Source organism: Limanda limanda, chromosome 10, assembly GCF_963576545.1.
Source record: "Limanda limanda chromosome 10, fLimLim1.1, whole genome shotgun sequence".
In the NCBI taxonomy this organism is placed as follows: Eukaryota; Metazoa; Chordata; class Actinopteri; order Pleuronectiformes; family Pleuronectidae; genus Limanda; species Limanda limanda.
In genome coordinates this window covers 27,156,856-27,169,125 of record NC_083645.1, presented here as the reverse complement: position 1 = coordinate 27,169,125, position 12,270 = coordinate 27,156,856, and the positions used below count along the sequence as shown (strand labels likewise).

Sequence of the window (12,270 nt, the reverse complement as noted above, 5' to 3'; positions counted from 1 at the left end):
GCATCACAGGGAACAGTTGACAGAGGTCGTGACCTGGGGGGTCGGGCTCTTATCAGCCGCCTGCAGGCACTGGGCCAACGTCAGCTAGCGTTTCCACTGAAGCCCGACTCTTCCCACCGGGCTGAGACCCGACCTCCTGCTGTGACATCGTGTCCTGAAGCACAGAACTCGTCTGATAACGTCTCAGTATCACACAGCACACGTCTGAGAGAAAAGGAGCCGTCCGGGACTTTAGAATCTTTATTTATTTACAATAAGACACGTCTGGTTCCACAACAGCTGGAATGGCAGTTCACATATTTACAAGTATTTACAAGGAAACAATTTAAAATATCACTTGTAAGGCAGCGGCTACATTATGATTCAGGATATTCTCTCCAAAATGAGGAATATCCTCTGTGTGCAGAGATCTGGAAGATCAGTAGCTTCAAGATGCAGATTAATATGTCTTAAAATATAAAACAACACTTTCTGGTGCAGTAAAATCTAAACACAACGTTAAATGTTAAGGCATTTCGTGAAAGTAATTGTTATTTTAGGTATCGATGCTACGAACCTGGTTACATGTTATTGATTGAATATTTGTGCTGCAGACTTTAGAAAAGCAATAATATAAAGCTTTGCTACAACGGCTCAGTGTGTGAATCATGCATTTTAATATTTTCGTGAAAAAAGCTCATGTTAATGTGGCTTCAACTTGTAAACTCACTTTTCTTAATATAAGAAACACACAAATATAATATTACACACATGTGGACGGTGACACAGAACATGTGTCATTATCATGTTCAATGGGAATTTTATTCTAGCTTTAAAATAATTATTCTAAAACTCAAATTAAATTAATTGAATTGAATATTTAGAACAGAATCAAAACTAAAAGGGAATAAAAACAAACTCAACACTGAGAAAATATATTAAATTTAGATTCAAGGCTTTGTGGTGAAAATGCCACAATCCTCTTATCTTAAAATCTTTAAACTGTATTTGAGCACAAAGTATTTCTCCATCTTGCTGAGGTCAAAGTGCAAAGATCCTTTCTTCACTGAGTCTCCACATTCAGATTAAAAATATTGATTTGGAGATTTGCAAATCGAGAGCTGATCTGGTGTCGAGGTGGAAACTCGTCTGAACTATTTAAACTTTGTCTAAAAGTTGTTTATGTGACCAAGATTTAAATCTCAAATATTCTCTTGACATATAAATCAGCGTCAAACTCTACACTAACACAGGATCATTGTGTTTCTGGAAGTCAAACAGAACTCAAACATCAAAATCATAAAGAAAAACTTGTTCTTTGGTTAAACTGATAAAAATCGTTATTTAAATCCTCAACTCGTTCATTGATAACGAGATAATTGATATTATTATTCGCTTCATTAAGATAATGCTTTATCATTTAATAAACTGCTGCTTCTGTCTGTTTGGATTAACAGAGTTTAGGCCCCCTGGTGGCCAGCGCCTGACCCTGCAGCCTGAACCTGAACCTGGGGACAGTCTGTGGGTCTGAGGCCAAAGTGTAAGAAGAGACGATCACAGACGGATGTTTCACATTCTAACAGAGACGTACACGATGCAGCTTTCTAGTCAACACAGAAAATCAAATGAAATGTTTCATATTTGCTGCTAAAGATAAATGTTAATGTTAAAAGTTAAAAAGCTTCGTTCTGACTTATTAGAAATAACAGAATTCTGCTGTTTGACATAACTTCAGATTCACCTCGACAGATTAAAACGCTTAAAATAGTGTCTGACTCTGTTAAACTAAATGACCGACTCAGACTCTTCTGCCTTTAATAACTAATATTAGATCTCATATCATATTTTCTTTCACTTTCACTCTGAGTCTCCGCTGCAGTCAATCGCCTCCCACTTTAAAATCCTAAATAAGACGCAGCATCAATGAACCCGTCTTCGTGGGACAAGAAGAACAGAAGAGACTGAAGCTCATTCTTTCATTAATTCACCCTGAGGTTCTCAAAGTCTTCACATCTGCTCAAACTTAGCTTCAGGTCCCGAAGCATCAGAATGTGAGCTGCTGTCGATGTCTTGTCTCAAAGCTGCGGAGGTTTGTGTGTCTGTGGCGAGCAGAAAGAGATTCATCGTCCTAGAGGCTCCTGAAGAACTGCAGTGAGAGCTCGTAGGTCAGGAACATGGTGGCGCTCATCGGGAAGCCTCGGATGGCGTTCACCGACGCTCCACAGAAGAAAACCTGCACAGAAATACACTCTGATTAAATGTACGTCTTTATATTTAATTTCAAAATATGTCCTAATGGGTGTTTTTCACAGCTGAAGTCCTGTTTATAAAAGTCCAGACACGACTGATTCACTAGTCGCCCTGTGAAACATGGCAGTGAGATAATATCCAGTGTCTCAGGGTCCAGGAAATAAATTTAAACATATTCCATTTCATCCATTTTGTTGCTGTAGGGTCAAATTATTTTACTTAAAAAGTTAAATAATTAAGCAGCCAAGTCAATGACAGAAGAGATCGACAGAGATCTGAGATCTGAGCTCTCTGGGTGATTATCTGAGCTCTCGACTCATTGATCTGTGATCGTCAGGTGACGAGTCGACCGGTTCACTTCCACAGAAACACAGAGACTCTGGTATTGATGATTATCTTCAGTCTGGTGGTTCCAGGTCGTTTTCTGACCTTTGACACGATGAACTCGTGACACTTGGCTGCAGATCTGTTTGTTTCAGGCCAAGTTGGGATTCAACACCTGACGTGAAGTGGTGACATATGTTCATCAAATCTTCAGATGACAGCTGAATGGTTTCAGCAAAATAACTGATAATTTAATATTGTTTTCTGTCCATTCACTTTCACATTCCTCTGATTAATAAGCAGCTTTCTGCTCAGTTTCCATCAGGAGTTTCTCATGTTGTGTATCTGGATGTGAAGCTGTTTTCTGTCTGTGTTGAAATACGAGTCCTGACAGAACGGGCTCGTCTCGATGCTGAGTTTTGATTGGACGACAGAATCACGTTCATACGAGACACACGAGACAATTTCCGATTTCTGAGAACTGACTCGTCTGGATTGCACATGTATTTAAGGTCTCACTACTGAAGGATTTAACATATGTTCAGAAGCTGATACAATTTCTCTGCTGCTGACCTTACTGCAGGGCTTATAATTATTTAAAAAAGGACAAAAATTCTGTAATTAAGTGAAGAAAAAGTTTTATTTCCTGTGCGTGTTGGGACGTGGCCCAGATCTGCTATAAAACCTGCTGAAGCCTCACACATCTGATGTAAATCTAGAGGATAATCACTGTATTTAAGACATTACAACACTTATTGTACTTTAATAAATTGGGAAATACTTATATTTTATAGTAAATTAACCTGAAGCTACTAGTTAGGTTGAAATTTATGTTTTACTCGGTTTACTACTTTACTTATAACCCTTGGAACCTTAGTCCTAAAAAAGTGAAACTGCAACTACACCAGTGATTGTAATATTCAATATATATATAATATAATAATATGAATATAAAAAGGTTTGCTGACCCGTATTCCCTCCGTCCTGTAGCTGTGGACGATGCAGTGAACGATTCCCCGGTACTTCCTCTGCAGGTGGGCGTCGGCCTGCAGGCGGCTCTTCACCACGTCCGCCGGCGTGGCCGTGACCCACGAGATGGAACCTGAGGAAGAGGAGGGAAACCTTTAGTCTCTGTCAGGTGAGGCAAGGCACAGACATTTCCAGGGTTACAGGTTCAATTCCCTGCAGCTTGTTCGCTGAAAATCAGGGTCAAGACATTCAGCGAGCACACAGGGGTCAAAGGTCAACTCAAGAGACGTCAGCTGAACCTGCTCTAACCCTCGAAAGAGACAGACACCACAACTAATGGTGCATTCAGGTGCTGATGATAAAATCTGACTGAAAACCACCATCTCTGGCTGATAAGATTGGTTCGATTGTCTGGATACGAAAATATATTATTAAGAGTCAGAGCAGAAAAAATAGACAATGTGAAATAAACACAACATGAAAAAAACCGACTCACGACACTCCTTCATCATCAAAGATAAAGTGAAGTGGCCCATGAGAGAATAACTCTCGATACGCTACAGACACACAGAAGGTTTCCTCTCCCTCAGAGCAGTGAACTGAGATCAGTTCTGACTCATGTGTCGGTTCATCGTTGGTCTAAGTTGTGGTTTTGTTAATATCTGCATCACTGAGAAAGAACGACGACACACAGAGACGCAACAAACCGTGCAAATCAACAAACAAACAACTTTAAACCACAACAGAATGATCATTAAATGAACTGGAACAAAATGACACATCATTTAGCTGAAGCTTTTATCCAAGAAGACGTCCAATCCATGCATTGAACCATGAGGGAACAAACCTGGAACAACAATAATCAAGTAAGTACATTAGCTTCAATAAAAGCCAAACTATAAAGTTCATGTACGTGCAACTAACTTTTGTCTTTTTTTTCTCTCAACATCATAGTAGACGGTGGTTTATTAGACATCATCTTCTTGAAGTCTGAAGAGATTTGTCTTTAGCCTTTAGGGGACGATGTGTTCTTCTGTCCTGACATCAATGTGGAGCTGGTTCCACCAATCAGGAGCCAGGACAGCAAACAGTCGTGATGTGGTTGAGTGGCATCTGTCCCTCACAGTGAGGTAGCAGCTGATTGGCCGATGCAGAGCGGAGTGGACGGGTGGGGGTGTAACGTGTGACACTGTCCTGGATGTAGGTTGGTTCACAGCAAGGTACGCAAGTTAACTCAGGTTGAAGACCAGTCGAGCTGCTGCATTCTGGGAGTTGTAGTAGTCTAGGCGTGAGATTAGGAGGCCACGATGGGAAATATTCCGGTTTTAATGTTTTTTAAGGATTATTGATACTATCGAAGCAAAAAGACACACAACAAGCTAAATATATCTAATGAACCAAAATGTTCATTATTATTGTAAGCTATTTTATTAAGTTGCCTTATTGTGGAAGGTTGGTCAGTGAATTTGTGTTTCCTGTCATCATAAGCAGTGTGTCTGTTTGGGACTTTTATTGTGAAGATATAACTTAAGACAAGATATTGTTGATATGCTGATAATAAGGTCATGGGTCAAATGAGGCCGTGCCCTGGAAGGAAAAGTAGCTTGTTCTTGTCAAAGTAGATTTTCAGGTGATGTGTGGACATCCACTGAGAGTCGTTGTTCGTGCTTCTACCTGAGTTTCAGACCGGGGGAAAAGAGAGAATTAATTGGGTGTCATCTGTGTAGATGTGGTAGAAAATCCATGTGAGTGACTGACAGAGCCGAGAGAGTTGGGTTGCAGAGAGAAGAGGACAGGACCCAGGACGGAACCTTGAGGGACCCCAGGAGCGAGAGGACAAGGTTCTGACACAGATCTGCTCCAAGTTACATGCGACCTTTGAGGTAAGATGAGAGCAGCGCCTGAGACGCCCAGATCCTGAAGAGAGGAAATCAGGATCCGGTGGTTCGACGTGTCAAACACAGAAGAGAAGTGTAGACGGATGAGGACAGAGGACAGAGGACACAGGACAGAGGAGAGAGGACAGAGGACAGAGGACAGAGGAGAGAGGAGAGAGGACAGAGGACAGAGGACAGAGAGGCAGCTCAGAGACAGCGAGTGGACTTGAATCAGGATCAGGATCAAGAAGATTGTATTAAAGCCTTTTTAAAGCCCTGTGGAAAACATGCATTGGTTTTCTGGACATATGGAAAAAGGCTTCAGGTATTTTCCTGCTAAACTGAAAGTTAACATCAACACAGGCTCAAACTATTTCTCCTCACACAGCTCACATTCACTCACACTGAAACATGGTCCGCTGTAAGCACACACACACACACACACACACACTCCTCACAAGTGTTACATGAGCTCACGTGTATTTATATCACGACCGGTCAATAAAAACAGATGTGTGAGTAAAAAGGCTGCAACAGGAAGCAGCTACAAGGAGAAGTGTGAGATCACAATAATGAAACATGCAGTCGCATGTAAAGTAAAATTAATAAGTGTATAAATATTGAGCAAATACACTGTTTAGTTTTTATTTTATTGTCTTGGATCCAGTTTTTTTGTTTAATTTCCGGATTAGGAAGCAACTTTCCTGTGAGTGTGTCGTCAGTAGGATGTAATTACCAGTTTATTTCAATTTAAAGATGTAATAGCTAATTATTTATCCTGTATTATCAGCATAGAAATACATGATCTTTGATGCATCTGAATTTAAAATATATAAAAGATGTAATAACTGTTTATATGATCGGTATAATCAATTTGTAAAAGATCTAAATGTATTTATCCTGTAAATTTCCGACATGACAAAATGAAGTTATCCTGATTTCCGATTTAAAATCTGAATAAAAAATAAATAACGAATTAATTAATCCTGTGAAATAGTGTTTAATGCCTACTATGTACTTTAATGCCTTTCTACTCTGTACTCGTCCATCATTCCTGAATCTAAATTAAACTCAACCCCAGTGATCACAGGATAATCTGTATTTACCTGCCAGTCCTCCAGCGAGCATGATGGAACACGGATGAGGACTTGACGTAGCATCTGGCTTCAGCAGGTTGCAGAAGATGGTGTATGGAATGAAGTAGAGTGTGTATCCGGGGACGTCCCTCAGGATCATGGCCCCGGCCCCCCGGTACAGGCCCTGGAGACCCTCGCTCTGCAGGATGCTGCCCACACAGTGGAGGGGCCCTCGGTACAGCGTCTGGCTCGGGAGGTTCACCGAGCGCAGAGGGATGTTGGAGCCGCTCGACACGTTTCCAGCGAGATTCAAGTTCTCTGAAGAAAAAGAATATGATGATGTGGTCAGTACTATAATCTCATATTTCTTATTTGGTGAGTTTCTGTTTCCTCTGTGAATCAGAGTCAGATTCATCGAATCATAAAGCTTCAGATGCATCACTTATTGAAAGGACATTCAAACATTTCATTGACACAGTAAATGTTATGGCACTGTGATAAAAATCTTAAATTCAAGTGTAAACCTGATCTACGTCATCACATCATGACGGGGGGGTGAGCTTGAACGACACCATAAACAAATGTGAAGCATATAAACGCTTCATCGTCTCACATCATTAAACTTTTGACCTCGGTTTTAGTATTTTATTGTTTTAACTGAGAGATTAAACACAGGTCAACCAGAAATATAACCTCAACCAGATACTGAACAGTAACCACGGCTTCCATCATCTATACGTTTGCTGATCATTTTCTCAAATAATCCATTAAAAGTCTAATAAAATGTAAAAAAGCATGGAAACTTGAACTCCACTTTTGACAACTGAAATCGAATCAGTTCATCTCTGAGTCTAAGTGACCATTTGTACTAAGTTTGACAGGATTCTCTCGAGGCGTTTTTAAAATAACATGTTCACAAGGCAAAACAATCTGTGACCTTGAGTTTTGACCATCAAAGTCAAATCAATTCATCCTTGAGTCCAACGCAATGTTTGTTCCAAATTTGAAGATATTCCATGAAAGCGTTCTTAAGATATCGTGTTCAAAACCAGCCATGACGACGACAGGACAAATCAACATGTCATCACGATCTGAATATTATACTTTTTTTTTTTTTTTTATGTATGTATGTATTTCTCCTTATTTTCCTATACCTGTTTTCTAAGTATCAGAGAAACAACGACTGATCTTTCGACTGAAAAGTGAAAACACATTTTGTGGTTTGACAGTCTGGGTGTGAGTGGGCGTCGCCACGTTTGCCTCACAGCTGTTTATCTGCAGCTGTTTTTCCAGAGAAGCAGAAAATAACTTTTCAGCTTCAGACTCTTTCTCCTTCTTTCTTCTGCTCGAGAGCAAAAACCCAACGGAACCAACGAGTCCTGATTTACCTGCGAGAACCGTCTGCGTCTGCATCTGCAGTCGGATCTTCACCAGGTCCACCGGCGCCCCGATGCCCACGGACATCAGGCCCGTCAGCATGCTGGCCGCCGTCAGGTCCAGCATGCTGCACGGGTGCCGCCCGTCGCCATAGCGATACTTGCTTATGAGTCTCTGCGTGTTGCTGAAGAAGCCGAACACGGCCGAGTTGTAGAAGGTGATGCTGGCCAGCGGGAAGGACATGCCCTTAAAGAACCCCGTGAGCTGAGGACACAGAGGAAACACGTGTGAGACTCAGGGAATCCACACAAGCACTTTCCATGTGGTGGAAAGAAAACCGACAGTTTTACATTTCAGACCGAAGGGTGCACTTGAGGTTTATCATCCAGCGCCAACAACACTCAGAATGAAAAATGGGGTTTCCATCTCTTGCACAATTCCCTCAGTTTCATTTTGCAGAATTCTGCTGCAGAACTCGTCAGCGTTGAGATTTACTGTCGCTGGGACTCGACCCAACGCAGCTGAGCCCGTTCACATCGGATTCCTGAAGAGAAACTGAGGCAGCGAAACAAACAAACTAAATCAAGTCAGTGTGTGAACAACAACAAGCCACTAATTACATGTAATTCTCTTTTATATTGTCATTAAACGTTTGGGCCTGTAAAGTTGTGTTTTGCACTAAACTGTAAAGCAGAAAGTTACAGTGGAGCTCGTATCTCTACTAATTCAAATCAACTGCACCAAACTACACACACTCCTGAATATCACTGCACAAAATATGTACCCGTCCTTAACTACCTTTTAATACAACTACGAAAAACTTGTTTATTTTTAAAAATGCACCAAACTAATGGAAAACTTAAGGTAGGAAAATTGCAAAAACAATCTAAATATAGTTTAGACCATTTACTACAGAGAACTCAAACCCCTGACAGGCTAAGGCTCCATCTCTCAATGGTACAGAAAGGGAAAGGAACCCTGGATCTGCACCATATAATAAAAAGGTTGCTCCCGCATCCTTCCACCAACTTGTGTATTAATCCTTACAGTAGTTATTACATAATCTTGTTTACAAACAAACACAAACTATCGCATCTCTGCTCCCGACCTCGATCCAGAAATTAATCCAAATTGTACCGAACGCTGCCAAACAGATGCTGCAGCTAGAGTCAATCCCATCTGCTAACATGGAGGAGACAGGGTTTGCATTCTGCAGCCAGCCACTAGGGGGCGAGCGAGACACCTTGGCTTCACTTTGGAGAGCCGTCATGTCGTCCATCTTTATACCCAGTGGATACAGAATGTTTGCAATGCTTTGAGAGCTTTGAAAAGCGCTTTATTAATGTGATGTATAATTATTATTATTATTATTGTTATTGTTCTGTACCGTTTCCTTCCTGTAGATGGTGAGGATGCAGTGCAGCATGTTCCTGTAGCCCGTCCCCGCCTGCAGCCGCGTCTGAAGAGAGAGAGAGATCGACCAAAACACAACAACAGTTAAAATTAATAGAAAACAGCTTCTGGCCGACGGACCATTTCCATTTAAAGATTTGCAGCTGCACATCTATGGTGATGACTTAAGTATAAATAAATAAATAAATAAATAAATGTAGAAATATATTTAAGACATTTATTTAGACATTTCTGTTGTTATTAACGTATTTGTTTATTTAATTCTGTATTAATTTCTGTATTTCCTTTTTTATTTATTTCTGTATTTATTTATACATTTATTTATTTATTTATTTATTTATAATTAAGTCATGTATGGTCTTCCATACACATCAAACAAGTTTGTCTGAACAAAGAAAAAAAAAAAAGTTGTAATTTCTGTTGTGTAACACCGGATGCGCCCCATGTGACCAGACAATGAGTCTCGATTAAAACCAGGTGTTTGTCGGTTTATATAACAACAATGAATTAAAATCCTGAATCTCAAATACCTTGACGGTGTCCAGCGGATGACCGACCACGACACTGGAAGCTCCTGAAGCCGAGCGACAAACGAGAAGGTCATCGTGGAAGAAAAGAGAAGAGAAGAAAAAGTCAAACTCAGTTTCTTCCCTTTGTGTCTCTTCATATCTTCCAATTATTAAATCTATTTTGAGTTTTTTAAGGAGCTTTTCATTAACTTTTCATTCAGAAGCATTAATCGCTCGTCGTGTCCCTGCTGAGATTAAACTGGGAGCAATTAAGCAGCAGACTGGTTAAACTGGGGCAACTGTGAAAGAGAGTGCACTTATTAACCCGCTGTTCCTGCTGCTCTTTGTGCATTGTGTGTTTTCCTCATTCAACAACACATAACACATGGCAACACAAAGCAAAACAAGGCAAACAGATTCCTGCCTGAAAGTCCAGATATAAGTTCACAACCAATAATGTTGTGTTTATTTTGTCGATGTACAATCTGTGTCGCTCTAATGACGGCAGCCGATGCAGATTAAATCAAAAATTGTGATTATTGCAAAAAAACACCAGCAACACACAGCCACAGGTTTGTTGTTTTAATGTAGATCTGAATAGTTTGTCACTTTCTTTATGAGATGAGACGTTTCTCAAGTTTAAATGTTTTCTGACTTTTTGGAAGTATGAGCTCTACTTAGCGAGATTCTAGTTACGATTGTTGAGGGAAGCATTTCAAACACAATAAAAAAGTTTATTTTCCATTAAGACTTTTCATATTTTTCTATTTTAATATACATATATAGAAACAAAACAATCTTAAATAATAGTTTGTGTAATTTAAATTTCCAGTTGAGTGAAACCATCAAAAAACATCTTCTCTTCACTTAATTGATGTTAATCGTAAAAAAAAACTGTTCTGAGGAACTTAAACTTTTTTGAAACTAAACTTTCAGAGTTTCTGCTTCTTCTGGATTCAGGTTTTATTCAATAACTGAACAAACAACATGTTCTTCAGTGTGAAGGAGCCGAGTCCCACTTTGTTCGTTTATGCAACAAAACAAGATGCACACAAACAGCGCCCCTAGCGGCCACAGCACACAACACTCTTTAAAAAAATTGTTTTATCTCACTGAAATTCAATTTGCCACATCATCACAAAACCTGCAGCGACTGTGTGCGTGTGGTGCGTGTGCATGTGATAAGAAACACCGGAAGTGAGAACACAGGAGCAGGGGTGGGGGTGTGTGTGTGGGGGGGGTTCTCTCCATTGTTTACACTGGAGCTGCATGTACGAGGAGCTGCATGTACGAGGGGCTGCAGGAGCAAAACCCCCTGAGCTGCAGATTCAGTGTGTGTGTCTGTGTGTATCTTTGTGTGTGTGTGTGTGTGTGTGTGCGTGTTCACTGGTTTTTATTTCATTCATAGAAACATGAGGACCCCCCCTCCAGTCTATCCCCAGACCTCCTGGAATCTGTCTTCAGATAAAAGAATCCGAGCCTCTCACCTCCGATCCATCCCGCGATGAAGTCCTCCACCTGGAAACCTTTGGAGCTCTGCATGGTCACCTCACCGCGAGGTCATCGGTGAGAAAAGAAACGCTCCTCGCTTTCTCCTCAGAGGAAACAACACAAACACTCGAGCTGGTCCGCTGCTGAGGAAAAGAGATGATAACGATGTGAGAGAAAAAGAAGAAGAAGAAGAAGAAGAAGAAGAAGAGGAGGATAATAAGAGGCTCAGGAGCAGGTTGGCACCGGAGAGCCAATCAGAGCAGAGCTTCATTCTGGGGGGGCGGTCCTCCCGACCAATCAGGAGTCGGCTGAGCAGCCTATAGACACGCAGCCATGGAAATGAGCCATGAGGAAAAACACTGAGAGGCGACGGCAACCCGCTGACAATAATAATCACAGTTATATTAATACTCATAATAATCACAATACTCATAATAACAGCAACAATGATAATAATAATTATAATAAACATCACAGTAACAATAATGATAATAAGCAAAACCATACTAATAATCACAAGAACAACCACAACAATCATAACAATAATGATCATAATAACTTTATGTAGCACTTTTTAAAATAGCTGAGAGGACAAATTAAAAACAACAAAACAAAACATCAAAGTCCAGAAGCAACACAACACAACAACAATTCAAATCAAACACTTTTTACCACATTATGTTTCTTTGTTGTTTCAGATTATTTTGAACTCTGGTGTCTGATCGATTGCACTTTAAGATTATTGCACTTGTCTTTTAAATGTAATTTAACACATCCTGAGAAACAGTTTCCTTCCCTCTGTGCAATTTACAGATCTGGTAATACGGTCAAAACAAAGCTTTACATTTCAGATGATATCGATAACCATCATGATGAATGTCACATTATTATTATTGTTTCTTATGAATTTAAGACAACCAATCATTGACCAATCCTGAGAACTGATCTGAAACCAGTGCATCAACCAGAACGTCTCCCAGTAGCTTCAAACCTCCACGAGACCCA

At 40.3% G+C, this 12,270-nt stretch overlaps 1 protein-coding gene across 1 annotated transcript; it reads right to left on the bottom strand.

Moving 5' to 3' along the window:
- Positions 1-226: 226 nt before the first annotated feature.
- Positions 227-11,612, bottom strand: slc25a48 (solute carrier family 25 member 48). Its single transcript, XM_061078992.1, has 7 exons — positions 11,262-11,612; positions 9,796-9,839; positions 9,240-9,311; positions 7,864-8,116; positions 6,506-6,793; positions 3,522-3,655; positions 227-2,212 (listed from the first exon to the last, which is right to left on the bottom strand). Exons 1-7 carry the CDS (start codon positions 11,314-11,316, stop codon positions 2,108-2,110), a joined length of 951 nt encoding a protein of 316 aa, XP_060934975.1. The 5' UTR covers positions 11,317-11,612; the 3' UTR covers positions 227-2,107.
- Between the last annotated feature and the right edge of the window lie 658 nt (positions 11,613-12,270).

Bases quoted from the DNA above. Each gene is read 5' to 3' on its own strand.
- slc25a48 (XM_061078992.1), bottom strand. From the start codon at position 11,316: ATGCAGAGCTCCAAAGGTTTCCAGGTGGAGGACTTCATCGCGGGATGG. The intron at 8,117-9,239 runs GTACAGAACAAT...CTGTGTCCTCAG, and splicing joins CCATCTACAGGAAGGAAACG to CTCACGGGGTTCTTTAAGGG. The intron at 3,656-6,505 runs GTAAATACAGAT...CCTCTTCCTCAG, and splicing joins GCTCGCTGGAGGACTGGCAG to GTTCCATCTCGTGGGTCACG.